Raw genomic sequence first — 14,984 nt, 5'->3', positions numbered from 1 at the left:
AACAATAATACAATAAATAATAATTTATAAATTGGGAGGGAACATGCGAAGGGGAATGATATAATAATTTCAACAGGAGAAGTATCACTTAGCACCTATTTAATTTATCAATAATAAAATGAGCAATTGATAATATGAAAAGGACACGGCACTACCTTTCGTGTTTTTACTATCATTTGGCATCACCCTTCGTGCTTTTACTCTTTCTGAAAATGACACAGCATCACCCTTCGTGCTTTTACACTCACAAATGGCTCGGCAACACCCTTCGTGCTTTTACACTCTTCCTTACCATGACAATGATATTATAAATAATAAAAATGGCACGGCATCACCCTTCGTGCTTTTACACTCTTTCTTACCATGAAAATAATAATATAAATTTGGAAGAGTATTTAAATGCGGGGATATGCACTTATCAATCAATTCAATACCAAAATACCGACTTCACCTTCCGAAATATTCAACAATATTTAAATGAATAATAATTTTACGAATAATGATCAAATAATCAATAATAAACTTAAACAAGAATGTCTTAATTAAATAGGCAATTATTCTTAATAAACAAATTTCACCCGCATGCTTTGACTCAACCACAACGCATAAGTACTCATCACCTCACATATATGTTGTATCCGCACATTAAATCACGTAGTAAATAGACAAATAAGTCCTACTCCCTCAAGTCAAGGTTAACTACGATACTTATCTCGCTTTGCAGCCAAATTCAAGAATCCAATACACCTTTGCCTCGCGAATCCGTGTCTGAAATCCTCAAATCTAGTCATAAATAATTCAATATACTCAATACAAATCGTAAAAATTAATTTCATATTAATTTACTAATTTTCCAGATAAAAATCTGAAATTCATCTCAAAAATCGACAGTGGGGCCCACGTCTCGAATTTTGAAAAAACTCACGAAATCCGAACACCCGTTCCGATACGAGTTCAACCATATAAAAATTATCAAATTCCGACATCGGATTGACTTTCAAATCTTCATTTTACATTTTTGGAAGATTTTATAAAAATCTGATTTTTCTTCCATAAATTCACGGATTTATGATGTAAATGAGTATGGAATTATAAAATATAATCAATATAGGATAAGGAACACTTACCCTAATGTTTTTCCGTGAAAATCGCCCAAAAAGCTCTTACCCGAGCTCAAAATCAAAAATGGTGGAAAATGGGGCGAAATCCCATTTCTAGAATTTAAGTTCTGTTTGCCCAGATTTTTACTCATCGCTATCGCGGGAATTCGTTCGCGATCGCGTAGAACAATTTTTGCCTAGATCCATTTTACTCTTCGCGATCGCGGATAACTCTTTGCGATCGCGAAGCATATTTTGGCTTCCCAGATTATTAACTCTACGCGATCGCGTAAATGGTCATGCGATCGCGGAGAATATTTTCTCAGCCTTACGTGATCGCGTACTGACGTGTGCGATCGCGTAGCACAAATGGTGTGCCCAGCTTCTGCCTTCATTCCTTCTACGCGAACGCGGCTTGTCCCTCGCGTTCGCAGTACACTAGAAGCTAACCTTCCGCGATCGCGTGCCTATCTTTGCGAACGCGAAGGGTAAAACTCACGGCTCACAATTTCCTCGCCGCGATCGCGGGAATGGCTTCGCGATCGCGAAGCACAATGCACCAGATGACAACTGAAGCTAAAAACTAGATTTTTTTCAAAAAATCAAACATGCACACAAGTCCAAAAACCTCATACGAACTCGCTCGCGCGAACAAAATACCAAAATAATGCATACAACTACGAATCGGACACCAAATCAAATGAAATTTTCAAGAAAATTTTAAAACTTCTATTTTCACAACTGAACGTCCGAATCATATCAAATCAACTTCGTTTCTCACCAAATTCTACAGACAAGTCATAAATGACATAACAGACTTATGAAAATTTCCAAAACTTGAATCCGACCTCGATATCAATAAAAGTCAATTTTTGGTCAAACTTTAAAATCTTTAATCCTTTAGGCTTCTAGTTTTCGGCAACTGGCAATAACTCAAGGTAGGGACCTCCAAATTAAATTTCGGGCATACGCCCAAGTCCCAAATCACGATACGGACCTATCGGAACTGTCAAAATACTGATTCGAGCCCATTTGCTCAAAATGTTGACAAGTCAACTCAGTTGAGTTTTAAGGCTCTATTTCACATTTTAATCAATTTTTCACATAAAAACTTTCCGAAAAATTATACGGACTGTGCACGCAAGTCGATGAATGATAAATGGTACTTTTCAAGATTTTAGAATACATAATTAATTATTAAATTTAAAGATGACATTTTGGGTCATCACAACAATATATATAGGGGCATCAAAGGACAAATATGAAGCAAACAGGGATGTATATTTCTTAATTGAGTCACTTTCTCAACTAGCACAACCTAACATATCAACTTTGTAATGCATGGATTAAGTAGAGACTGATGAAAATTGTTCCGTTCTGACAATACGGGGGGTTTAATTGAATTCCCTCAATCGAAAAATTATATTGTGCAAATAGAGAAAATAAGGGCAATTTGATATGAAATAATAAGAATGAGATAGTTTCTGAAGCAAACTATTACTTGAACTCTTTTTGATATTGTTAAATGGTACTCATTAAAACTTTTCACTTTGATAATGACTTTTCGATTTCTTTTTTTTTTCTCAGTCGTATTAAATTCGAAATTAATTTTTAGATATCTATTTAATTATCTAATATTTTGAACACAAATTGGTAGATTATCAAAATCTTGCTTAATTATGATCTCCCAAAGATATTATCTGCACTAATTCTTCCTTTGCTACAAAGGTGGATTTTCCAAATCTAATATTTCTAATCACACATGCTTAATTAGTTGATAATTTTACACAATTTCTCGTCTTATACAGTTTGATAGTACGACATTAGAATAGATTCGAACAAACGTTAATTTTAAGACCATATTTAGCCATACAATTATAGAAAAATCATCCGCGCGCAAAAAGGGCCTTAATTAGCAAATTTATTCATTAAGAGTGCAAATAGGAAAAAGAGTATTTGAAGAAAAAAAAAAGTGCACAAAAATAACAAGTATATAAAGTCCATATTAAGAAGGAAAAAAATGCACATTACTTTCATTCCCTTCTCTATGTAACTTAGCTAGATTTTATCATTTGTGTAGTATAAGGTGGTAGAAAGGAAAAAAAAAAAAACAAAGAAAGTGCAAAACTCAAAATCTAATTTTCCCCCCCTCAAAATCTTCATATGCTAAGAGATGGATTTTGAGAGTTTGAGTTGTGAGAAAACAGATGTTCCAGCACCTTTTTGTGGCCTAAGAATTCTCTTGGTTGATAATGATACAACTTCTTTGTTAAATTTAGCATCAGCACTTGAAGAACATTCTTTCAAAGGTACATTCTTGTCTTTAATTTCTACTCCATATCTGCATTCTTTTTTCTTTTGGATTTTCTTGGTCATAACTGTGATTATAGTAAATGAAGTGAATTTCTCAGAAGTGTAACATCATGGTATTAAAGGAAATAGAGATTTTTGGTTCGAGCCTCATTGTCACCTTCGAAAACAAATTCACATGGCAGTATAGAGTTACCGTGTCAAATGATGGTCAATTGGACACCCTTTGCCGGAACATTATAGTGTATATAAGTTAAAAAGTAACTTTATATCATATCTATTAAATCTTAGACACCCTTGAAGCAAAATTCCTGGCATTAAAGTAAATATAACATTATTAAAAATCCAAAATCTTTTATGTCTCAAACAAGAGTACTTAAAATAAATCAGGTGATTTATCGAACTTGGTCGCATAAATCCCTCTCCTTTGTGGTATCCTTGTAGGCTAGTATTATACTGGTCACGTTTCAAGTTAAACTAATCTTGAAAATAATCTTAATACTTCAGTCGGTTGACTACTTCAACTTTTAGCTTATTGGCGAGACTCTGATTTCCCACCTTGTCATCCCCTTCCCCTATAATTAAACGGACAAAATTCATAAAGAATTAATGATTAAGCAATTAAATATTGACTTGAGCTTGTCACTTTAATGCGATAACAGTAAAACATAGTATAATTACACAGGTAAAAATGTACTCGCACCCGATGTTTACATAAAGAAAAAGGAAGGTTTTATCGTGAAGATGTTATACCTACATGTATAACTTCCTGCAAATTTTTCTGAGTTTGATTTTTGTTTACAGTAACAACTATTGAAAAAGCAACTGTAGCTCTGTCCATTCTCCGTGAACGGATCGATCAATTTGACCTTGTCATGGTGGATGTCAAAATGCCAGAAATGGAATGCTTTGAGTTCATCAACTGCACTCAACTCATCAAAGACATACCTATTATTTGTAAGATCAAATTCTCAATTAATATAGGACTATTGAAAAGTGTCAAAATATTTAATTTTGGATACCTTATCTGGAATTTGGTTCTAATTTTTCATCTTTTTTTAGTAATGTCATCAAATGTGAAGAGGGAAATGGTGGAACAAGCAGTGGCACAAGGGGTATGTTTCTTTTTTATGAAACCAATTTCAGCAAAGAAACTCAAGAATATATGGCAACATGTGTATAGGCACCAAAAGAAAGCAAGTCAAAAATTAGAAAACAATAAGGCTAATAATCAAGTTGAAGTAATGGACTATACATCTTTTGCTAATAAGAAAATGCAAGACACAAAGGGAAAAAGCATAGTGAATTCAGCAGAAGGGTCTAAGGGAAAGAGAATTACTGATGAGGAGACACAAGTTAAAAATGGTGATTCAGAAGAAGAGGATCGTTCTTTGGTTTCGGAAAAAGCTATGGAGAAAAGACGACGCCTGCATTGGACACCTGATCTTGAAAAGAAATTCAAGAAGGCCGTTCGCAAGTTAGGACAAAAAGGTATGTTTATAAAAACTTAGTTGTTATCATAGCATAAACCAGGAAAAAAAGCAAGAATTGGTGAAAGACAGTAGAAAATGAGGTAATCTTTAGCAAAGCATTTTTTTCTAAATGTACTCTTTTTTTTACTATTTGAATCCTCATATTTTGTCTTACCCTGTCGATTTAGCCCGTCCTAAACTTATTAAGGAGATGATGGATGTTCCAAATTTGACTCAGAAACAGATCGCGAACCATCTGCAGGTATCTGAATTTGCTTTGAATTTTTTCATTACTTCTCTGCATGTTTTCTTAATAACTGTTATTGAACTGTTCGATTTATTTTTAAAAAAAGTGTCTTGTATGCTACACGGACCACCATAATTCTTCAATATCGAACATATCTGAAACGGTCAAAATTGAAGAGAAGTTTAGGAGAACACAATAAATGTTTCTTTCAACTTTCTCATAGCAAACTATTAGAAAAAGTCGACTTTTAGTTCATGTCTTGAAATTGGTAGATGAGTATTCTAGTTGTGACATTAATAGTCGACGTTTTCCTTATTTCTTTATGTTTTTGGTCCTCTGCAGAAATACAGAGTCCAAAAACAACAAGCTCCACATGTTCAACCAGCTACATCTTCTATAGTTAACCAATCTAAAATCATGTCGCGAACACCACCCCCTCTGGTTCCAATAATTCATTCTCAATATGGAGTTAATGAGGAGTTAAGTAGAATTGGGCACTTTAATTCTGTGTCCCAGAGTTTGTCTTTCCCTTTGAACACATCAACATTGTTCCATTCTAGAACCAATATGTTTAATCACTATCCAGACAACGGACATCATTTCAATATACTGAATTCAAATGAGTTCGCGGTGAACTTCAACGAACCACTTCAAGAAACATACTTACCTCAACCACCTGAACTTCCTTCTTTAGTTTCACCAATTCCAAACAATTATGTCTTGTCAGAGTTGAATGACTGGAACGATTATTTAGTTTCACCTGAAAATCTCAATGGCGAAATGATAGAAAATCAGATTGACAGTTACTACAGTTGGTTAGAGAAAGCTCCTCTTAGTAGCAGCTCAACTCAAGATAATGTCCTCACAAGGTCAGTTTATATATAACAAAAAGCAATAAATCCTTAGCTTATTGTTTTTTCCCTGTCATTTTGTATAACTGTAGATTATTGAACAGCAGGAGTCAGAATCCTTGATATGGACAAATTGCATTTCTGGAGTAAAGGGAGAAGATGTTTGGTAGTTTTTCATTGATCAATTGTGATTGGATTATTTAGAACTCAAACAATCTTTATCTTCTGTTTTCTGAACTTGTAACATTTGTGCGAGTATGTTCCATTATGTTTTTTAATCATAAGACTATTTAGACAATTTCTTCTGTTTATGTTATTGTAACAGTCCAATCCACTAGTGATATTGTCCGCTTTGGACCTCAAAGCGGACAATATCACTAGTGGGCTAGGTTGTTACATATGGTATCAGAGTCACTCCGCGTGCAACCTTGAAAGGTGGTGGGGCAAACGCTGAGTCCCAAAGGGGTGTATGTGACACCTTAGGCGAATCTCACGTCAACAAAACACGGAAGATATGTTAAGTATATTAGAGGAACTTAGTCTAGAAAAACAAATAATTATAACAAAAATCATCACAATAAAAAGGAAAGACAAGGGACAATGTCGAAAGTAAACACAATTATACACTTCAACAGTATTTTAATACAAAAAATTCGTGCACTTATGCTTCTTCCTTAGAACTATCGTCAATATTCTTAATAGGACCTTTAAACCAATGTCTACCACTGAATATCCACGTCAAAACGACTAGAATGAGAACGCCCCCAACTGCAACAGGAGTGTAATTAAGAGTTTGATCTGTAATAGGATAGGAAACAGGCAAAGAGAAGAGTACAGAGATGAGTGCAACCCACAATACAGATATCCAACCTACAATAGTCCCATATCTTCCCAAGTTAAAACGCCCTCGAGTGAAGGTTTTTCGACCTAGAGTTAACCTTAACAAGATAGGTATAGCATAAGCAACATAAAGCCCAATTGTTGCTATTGATGTCATTGCTTGAAATGCTACCAAACTTCCAAGTGACTTCAATTTGAACACAAAGACACACACACAAAAAAAAAAATCTATTAGCAAGGGAGTGAATAAGAAAAACCTATATACAAAAAGGCAATCTGGTGCATTAAGCTCCCGCTATATGCGGGATCTGGGGAAGGGTCGGACCACAAAGATTTGTAGTACGCAGCCTTACCCTGCATTTCTGCAAGAGGCTATTTTCACGGTTTGAACCAGTGACTTCCTGATCACATAGCAGCAACTTTACCAGTTACGCCAAGGCTTCCCCTTCAAGAAAAACCTATATGAATCAAAAATAATATATGTACATACCGTTAATGCCATGCAAAATGCTACAAGGGCTGACATCCAAACTGCATTTATAGGAACGTCCTGTTTGTTCACTTTCTGCAACTGCGATGAAAATGGCATTGCTCCATCTCTTGAGAATGCATAAGCAATCCTGCGAAAAAAAGACGCGAGTGTAAAACCTCATTGGCTCTAGGCAGGGGCGGAGGGAGAGTCGGAGAATGTTAGCTATGGGTTCAGACGAACCCAACAATTTTTGCTTATATAACCCTGTATTTGTATTAAAAAAAACTCATTTAGTACGTATAAATACTTAATTGCGAGCCTAGTAACTAAGACGAGCTATGTATTCGGTTGCAAGTTCAAAACTCATAAACTTCAAATTCTAGCTGTGCCTCTGAACTCTAGTACAGAATTTGAGTTAAACAAGGAGAATGATGACTGACCAAAGCATATTTACCTTGAGTTGCTAGTTAGTGAGCTCATACCAGCAAAGAATACAGCAAGACCAGCAATACCTAAGCAAATTACAGCACCAACACCACTGCCATATCTACTCATAAATGCCTCATAATAGATTTGAGCAATGGCATGACCACCCGAATCGTTGTTTTCGCTCAAAAGATTCGGAATATCTCTGACTGCAAAGGTTATACCAAGTACATAAGCCCATCCTGCAATAACTGCTATGCCGATTGCACTTACAATACCTTGTGGCCCGTTCTTATCTGCGTCTTTAGTCTCCTCCGACTGTAAAAATATTTCGTTAAATACAAAATAAGATAAAAATTCAAGAGAATCGCTTTGAAGCGGAACTCACCATATAGGCGGAAGCATCATAACCTGTCAATGTATACTGGCTCATAAGAAGTCCGAGGACAAAAATGTAGAAATAATTGTTGATACCGTCCTGATTCTCAGTATTGAAGTTTGTAAACACAAACTCAAGACTGGCTCTTTCAGTTGCAACCGCAGGAATTACAATCATAAGAAAACAACCTGTAATCGTTAACTTAATTAGAGTCGAGTAAAGGAAGAGCTACTGTAAATTGTGAGGTTTGAACAGAGAAAGTAGGATTTCAATTGCATACCGAAGAAATTGCAGGCAGCGCCTATTTGTCCAAGGAATGACAACATTGAGATAGGAAGACTATTTAATATAGCATGTATTAGTAGAAATACGCCGTGGAGAGCCATAACTATATATTTAGAGATCATATATCCGCCTCCATTTAATCCACCAGTGCTAAGGAGAATCATCACCTGAACTAACTGTGCCAGTGAAAAATCTATACTTGTTGTGAGAGCCCACTGCAATAAGATTTTTCGTCGTTGATTAGTGTTGTTTTGCGTAGATACAATTGTGAATGTTAATACGAGTAAGTTTTCGCGATACCTGACCAACAATGTTGAACCTGCGAAATGAGAATGAAAAGAAATTTTAGTGAGCAGAAAGCAATATGAAGATGTAAAGCTTAAGAACATCATTTTTATCAAAATATAACTTAGGACTGATGAATGTCGCGAAACATATATAAGCAGATATTTTTGACTATATACAACAACAACAATCCAGTGTAATCCCACAAGTGGGGTCTGGGGAGGGTAAGATGTACGCAACCTTTGACTATATGTACATATATTATGCTAGAAGTTCTGTTTTTCCTTATTTTTCGTGTATCACTCTGTCTCGGCCACTACATCGTCTGAGTATGAAATCAGCTCCAAAACAATGTAATGTCTAAAGGTCCTGACCTAAACTGCAACTTGCTCTCCACATTAAATTAAAGTCATATAACCTCTTCTTTATAAACCAGACAGTTTAAAATTGAGAAATCAAATGTTGAATCGCGTGGAAAGTCTTATTGCTTTTTTTGGTTTAACTATGGTGTTCGGAATACTGGCCTAATTAATCCAGATTCACGCCGCATAGAGCCCATTTAAGAGCCAAACACTTACTACCAGGAATTTCTCCATTCTCAGGGCTCGAACCCTAAATGTCTGATTAAACATTGAGTGGTCTCATCCATCCCACAATATTCCTTGGTGGTTGTGGAAATTCTTTTTGATAATGGCTGACAATGGACTCAATGTCAGCTTACTCTAATAGCATATAACTATTCGTATAACGACTGTTAGAGATATTACACTTTTGATAAGGGTCGGACCATAAGGGTATTGTACGCAGCCTTATTTTGCATTTCTGCAAGAGGCTGTTTCCACGGCTCGATCCCGTGACCTCCTGGTCACATGGCAGCAGCTTTACCAGTTACGCAAAGGCTCCCCTTCCGAAAGTAATATGATTATTAGCATTATAAAATAGGACAAAATGGTATGAAACAGTGTAAAACTAAACAAGCAAAAGAAGAAATTACCAGCCAGTGATCCAGGAAGCAAAAGGACCCCAGTTTGGACCAGCAAGTTTAGCACTCCAATAATAAAGACCTCCAGAAGTTGGATAAGAAGAACAAATCTCAGCCATTGATAATCCAATTAACATAGTAAATGTACCAGCAATTGGCCATCCATAAATGTATGATATTGGTCCACCAAAATTCAACCCAGTGCCCATTAGTCCGTTTAAACCAGTAAGTACTGATACAATTGAGAATGATATAGCGAAGTTCGATATCATCCTGTAATTCAATAACAACAATAATAACAATAACGCGGTAAGAATATATCAGGTAAATAATCAATAATAACAACAACTAGGGAAAATGGTCAAATTTCCCCCTGTACGATTTGGATCTTTTTCCCCAATCACTATTATACCTCAATCTCAAGCAAGTGGCTATATGAATTCCACAGTGACCATTTCATCTATCCATTTAAGCTCATTTCACACCAACATAGTACAAAATAAAACTAGAAATGAAAAGTACTACTAGATGTATTTCTCTATTTGACAACTCCTAGAAAACGTAGGACCTAAAGTAAATATGCTAACATAACTATTTCCAATTAATTGATATCACCTATATAGCGTGAGCAATCAAGAAAGTAAAATTAAAAGGCAGGGTACTCACGAAAGATCGCGTTTGAGTTCTTGTTTGTATCCTAGCTCGTGGAGACGAGCATGGTCCGAATCAACTACACCATGAGCATGGTCCGGATCAACTATTCCATCGGCTACTCGAAGACTCATAGTTTTTACACTGCAATATGATCCACACACTATATGTAAAGTTGTCAACTATAAAATGAAACACTAAATTTCTATCCCTCAAGTTCAGGAATAAGAAGAATGAATATGTGTAGCCTTTTGCCTGGCTTTCCAAAGATATATAAAGATGCAGAAAGATTCACACTAAACATGGAAAAATCAGAATTCTGCACATATTTAATCAGTGACATGACTTGGTCAGTGATAAATTGTACCTATTATAGTATACATGTTCTTATCATGACATTGATGCTTACGCATACAAGTACAGCCAATATAGCCAAAGGAAAAAGAAAATGAAAAATAAAAAAAATAAATCACCTCTTTTTTTTTCTCACCCGATATCCGGTATCAGCAGCAGGGCTGAAATTCAACCTCACCTTTTTTTTTGGCCAGATTTTAGCGCCTCATAGTTTATTAGACGTGCAGAAAAACAATATTATTGTCCTAGTATTTATTGTCAACTTCCTCTTTTCTCAAGTGAACTGTCATAATTTTTTATTTTGAATTATATTACTCCAAAATTGTATTAAACTTTTAAAAGAAACTTGATGTCTCTACACTCTTGAGTATCTGATAAAAATTCTATTAACAAAAAATATCTCTGGCTACCATATTGATCCTAAAAAAAAGATGTACAAACATTCAAAGAGTTACTTTTGTCTCAATGATTAAACTTTTTTTTTTGGTCAACCGACGAAATTACTTTATATTAAAAACATTTTACATTACATGGAGCGTTGGGCCTGTTGCGTCCTGTATTACAAAAAGAGGATATGGATAAGTTGTTTTGTTGATTCCTATCAGGTTCCACACTAGTACATTTTGTAGATGGTGCATCTAAACAAAAAGAAATAGGAGCGATCTGTGCAGAAGACCAGAAGCAGTAGTTTTTCTTGAGTAGATAGTTCCTTATTGGTCTGCACTCAGTTCGTTTTGCAAAAACGTTGGCGGTTGGACGAGTAGATGCAGGTTCTCTCCCAAAGCCATAGTTGCTCCATATTTGGCTATGCTATCAGCAATGCTGTTCTACCCCCTGTATGTATGCAGAATATCAATGATTTTGTAAATACTGTTAGTTGTGAGACGTGAAGTCAGAGTTATATCATCAACAAAGAGTAAGTGTGAGATAGATGGTCCTCGACGTGACAGTTGGACTGGAATCCATTGTTTATAATCAACGGCTGTGCGAATTTGGCGGGATAATCGTTCCATGCATAAAATGAATATGTATGGTGAGAGTGGATCACCTTGATGGAGTCCCTTTGTATGTATGAAGTATTCTGTAGGTTGAGAAGTTGAAGTAATGTAATGTATCTTTAATGAACGCCCACTCCATTTGATCAAAGGCTTTTTCAAGATCTAATTTTAAAAGAAAGTTTGCTTGTTTGCCTTTTTCATGTCTGAAATAATGAAGAATATCCTGCACTATAATTGCGTTATCCGAAGCACGATGTTGTTTTAGAAAAGCTGATTGTTCAGGACTAATAAGCTTTTGTAATAGAGGCTTGATTCTATTAACTATAATTTTTGTTACGAGTTTATAAAGACTATTACAAAGGCTATTGGGTCTATATTGGATAATTGAAGATGGATGCGAAATTTTTGGAATGAGACACATAAACGTTTTGTTTACTATTGGAGGTATGTATTTGTTAGTGAAAACTTCATGGCAAAAGAATGTGACAGAAGGTGCAATATACGACCAATACTTTTGGTAGAAATAGTCACCAGGCCTTGCTGCCTTTAATGGTTTAAATGAATTTATTGCGGCTTGGATTTCACCCGTAGTTAGTGTGGTATTTAGTGTATGATGATCATTTGTATTTAGGATGTTGTAAGGTGCTACTTAATAGGAATTGGATGAGTAAGTGTGAGTAGTTATAAAGAGAGTTTGATAATAAGATTCAACCATTTCCTTTATTTTGGATTGTTCAAAAATCATGTTACCCCCTGAAACTTTTAGGGCAGTTATGTGGTTTCCCCTTCTTCTTTGGATGGTTGTTAAGTGGAAGAATTTAGTGTTCGCGTCCCCATCTTGCAACCAATTAAAACGTGATTTTAATTTTCAGAAGTCCTCTTCGAGTCGCAATATTTCATTGTATTTGTTTATAAGGTCAATTTCTAAATAGTATAAAAAGGTGCTCGCATGGTACCTAGGAGACATTTGTATACCTTTTAGTCTAGCTAAAAGTGTCTTTTTTTCTTTAAAAGTGTTACCAAAAGAGGATTTGTTCCATTCCTGGACATCTTCAGTAAAATCCTCAATGGCGTTAAAGATATGCTTATTAGGGGTCCACTTATTTTGAATTAGGTAATTGAATTGAGGGTGTGATGTCCAAATTGTTTCAAATCTGAAGATAAAGTCTTACTTGTTTATTGCCAACTAATCTAGCTCTTAAAATAATACGTGATAAATTAGAAGAGTTGAGGTTTAACAAAAGTCCCAAAAAGGTTTTGGAAGCGGCCGAAATACTCAAATTAATCTTGATATATATAATTAATTTTTCAAATGGTTATTCAACTTACAATTTTATGTACAAAAATCTCAAATTAACTTTTGTCACTTTAAATTAACTGAATTTATAATTGGTTACTCGAAAAAATAAATCTGGTCGGAAAAAAACATTAAATTTAATTAGAAAGCCAAGTAGGCATGCCAAATCAGCTAAAATACCAAGGTAACTTTCCACATTAACAAGCATAGTCAAATATTTATCCATTTAACAACCCCTAAAAAGACCTAAAACTGTGAAACATAACGAGTGATTTTACACGTCAAGAAAAATTAAAACAATAAAACATTTAAACACATGAAGATATAAGATAAGAAGTAATGTCTCATTCTAATGAGAAAATTGAGAATAAAAATTAACAAAATTCACATCTATAATAGATTTTGTGCCCCAAATCATTTAATTTTATGTATGAAATTAAGCAAGCGATGCTAATTTTTTCTAAAAATGTCTTTTTTCTAAAATGTGGTCAACCAGAAATTTTTATGTTTATGATTCTCTATCCATTGTTGTATAAAATTCTCCAGTTTTTCATTCTCATATGTGACCGAAAAGTACCAACAGATTGGCAGTGGCGAAGTCAAGAAATTCAATAAGGGTATTCAAATTTTGAACACCATTTGCTAGTGGGTAATGCAAGGGTGTTCAAAGTCTATTTTTAATCAATAACAAGTAATATTTTACTTTATACGTAGTATAATTTTTCGGCAAAGGGTGATCATTTGACCACCCTTGGGGCCAACATAGTTTCGCCCCTGCAGATCGGGACGAAGTGATTCATCATGCTCAAAGAGCAGATCGCTCGTTACGAACAGTTTATATATAGGTCATCAAAAGTCTCGTGACTTCGTTTGGAGGCTTGCATAACAAAGTTTGTTACATTAGCTCTAAAAAAGGTCACACTCTCTTATCCAAAGCAAAAACTAAAGAAAATGTGGGAGTAGTGATTCATCAAAATGATCTATTCACTTAGAGTAAATTTAAATAGTAGTACCCTATATAGCACGTAGTTGTTAGAATCTCCTCTATGAGAAGAAAAATGATTGACAAATTTAATTATATTTGAAAAGGTCATTCGCATCTGGTAATGTTATACTATCCCGAAAGTGGGAGGGGATTTATGCCTCAAGTGTTGTATGTAGATATAGGATTTTTGAGAATGTGCCTTAACGATCAATGGTTGACGATCACTCTAATTTGTGGTTACTTTTGTTAGAATAGGCAATAATGAAATCATTATTTTAGTAAATGATGCGGAAAAGGATAATGACATTGATCCACAAGAATCTCAATACACTCTTGAAAAGGCAAAAGCTAATGTGAAAAAGACGAAAGGAAAGAGACAAAAAATCGAGGCACGCGTAGCTCTCCGACAAGCTAGAACATTTATCACGCCCAACTATGCCTTATAAAAAACACTAAGCGATTGTTGCAAATATAATCCGATTAATAAGTCCTGAGTCGAATCCCACGGTAAATTAACCTACTAATCACAACTACTAGACTAGCACCAATTCATGCAATATATCTTCAGAAATATTAAATAACAAATTGGATGTTTACTAACTAAAGATCAAGTAATGAAAATGCAGTAATTAATAACTAACTACGAACAGGTTGTAGACAAGATTTGGAATGATCTAAGGTTCTGATTTCTGCTATTGTCAGAATCCTTTGCGCTACGTTTCCTATAAATTTGTCTAAGTTTTCTCTACCGACCATGAGCGCTCTAAGTGTCATAATTCTCTCCCGAGTAACTACCACAATTTACTAGACATATTCTTCCGAATTACGCTAGCTGGCACTAAGTTACGGCTCACTCGGATCGCACCAAGGTTTCGTTATTTCTAATCTCACCTTTAAACCCACCGTATTGATCTCTCATATACGTTAGGAGTGATGTTGTACTCTCTAAATATGCACTCTCTTCCGAGTAATACATACTAAATAGGCACAGTCGATTGAGAGCTCTTCAACCAACCACAATATAAACGTAGTTGAACAAATTGAGAAAAA

General features: G+C 35.0%; 2 protein-coding genes and 1 long non-coding RNA gene across 5 annotated transcripts; 1 reads left to right on the top strand and 2 right to left on the bottom strand.

The window, feature by feature from the left end:
* Positions 1 to 4,068: 4,068 nt before the first annotated feature.
* LOC104111901 (amino-acid permease BAT1 homolog) lies at positions 4,069 to 10,602 on the bottom strand. Of its 3 annotated transcripts, XM_070187214.1 has the most exons (9): positions 10,316 to 10,601; positions 9,662 to 9,922; positions 8,683 to 8,701; positions 8,378 to 8,597; positions 8,107 to 8,285; positions 7,747 to 8,036; positions 7,311 to 7,440; positions 5,797 to 5,889; positions 4,069 to 4,358 (listed from the first exon to the last, which is right to left on the bottom strand). In XM_070187214.1, exons 1-9 carry the CDS (start codon positions 10,432 to 10,434, stop codon positions 4,347 to 4,349), a joined length of 1,323 nt encoding a protein of 440 aa, XP_070043315.1. In that variant the 5' UTR covers positions 10,435 to 10,601; the 3' UTR covers positions 4,069 to 4,346. The 3 variants fall into 3 exon arrangements, with proteins under 3 accessions (XP_070043315.1, XP_070043314.1, XP_070043313.1); XM_070187213.1 differs by lacking the exon at positions 4,069 to 4,358 and having other exon boundaries at positions 5,628 to 5,889; positions 10,316 to 10,602; XM_070187212.1 differs by lacking the exons at positions 4,069 to 4,358; positions 5,797 to 5,889 and adding an exon at positions 6,517 to 7,007 and having other exon boundaries at positions 10,316 to 10,600.
* Positions 4,237 to 5,614, top strand: LOC104111902 (two-component response regulator ARR12-like). The gene is made up of 4 exons (XM_070187215.1): positions 4,237 to 4,367; positions 4,473 to 4,983; positions 5,071 to 5,144; positions 5,472 to 5,614. Exons 1-2 carry the CDS (start codon positions 4,286 to 4,288, stop codon positions 4,919 to 4,921), a joined length of 531 nt encoding a protein of 176 aa, XP_070043316.1. The 5' UTR covers positions 4,237 to 4,285; the 3' UTR covers positions 4,922 to 4,983; positions 5,071 to 5,144; positions 5,472 to 5,614.
* A 784-nt stretch (positions 10,603 to 11,386) lies between the features above and the next one.
* LOC138900504 (uncharacterized) lies at positions 11,387 to 12,267 on the bottom strand. Its single transcript, XR_011411560.1, has 2 exons — positions 11,703 to 12,267; positions 11,387 to 11,488 (listed from the first exon to the last, which is right to left on the bottom strand). It is a non-coding gene; the product is annotated as an uncharacterized lncRNA (long non-coding RNA).
* Positions 12,268 to 14,984: the final 2,717 nt, after the last annotated feature.

The sequence above is a fragment of the Nicotiana tomentosiformis genome, chromosome 10, assembly GCF_000390325.3.
Source record: "Nicotiana tomentosiformis chromosome 10, ASM39032v3, whole genome shotgun sequence".
Taxonomy (NCBI): domain Eukaryota; kingdom Viridiplantae; phylum Streptophyta; class Magnoliopsida; order Solanales; family Solanaceae; genus Nicotiana; species Nicotiana tomentosiformis.
The sequence above is the reverse complement of the archived record's forward strand: the minus strand, read 5'-3'. Positions and strand labels throughout refer to the sequence as shown.

What these genes read in the sequence shown, in the direction of transcription:
- LOC104111901 (XM_070187212.1), bottom strand. Translation starts at nt 10,434, where the DNA reads ATGAGTCTTCGAGTAGCCGATGGAATAGTTGATCCGGACCATGCTCAT. An exon ending in ATGATGCTTCCGCCTATATG is followed by an intron (nt 8,037 to 8,106) that starts GTGAGTTCCGCT and finishes ATATTTTTACAG; the next exon opens with TCGGAGGAGACTAAAGACGC. An exon ending in CATTTTGCATGGCATTAACG is followed by an intron (nt 7,008 to 7,310) that starts GTATGTACATAT and finishes TTCAAATTGAAG; the next exon opens with TCACTTGGAAGTTTGGTAGC.
- LOC104111902 (XM_070187215.1), top strand. Translation starts at nt 4,286, where the DNA reads ATGGTGGATGTCAAAATGCCAGAAATGGAATGCTTTGAGTTCATCAAC. An exon ending in CAAAGACATACCTATTATTT is followed by an intron (nt 4,368 to 4,472) that starts GTAAGATCAAAT and finishes ATCTTTTTTTAG; the next exon opens with TAATGTCATCAAATGTGAAG.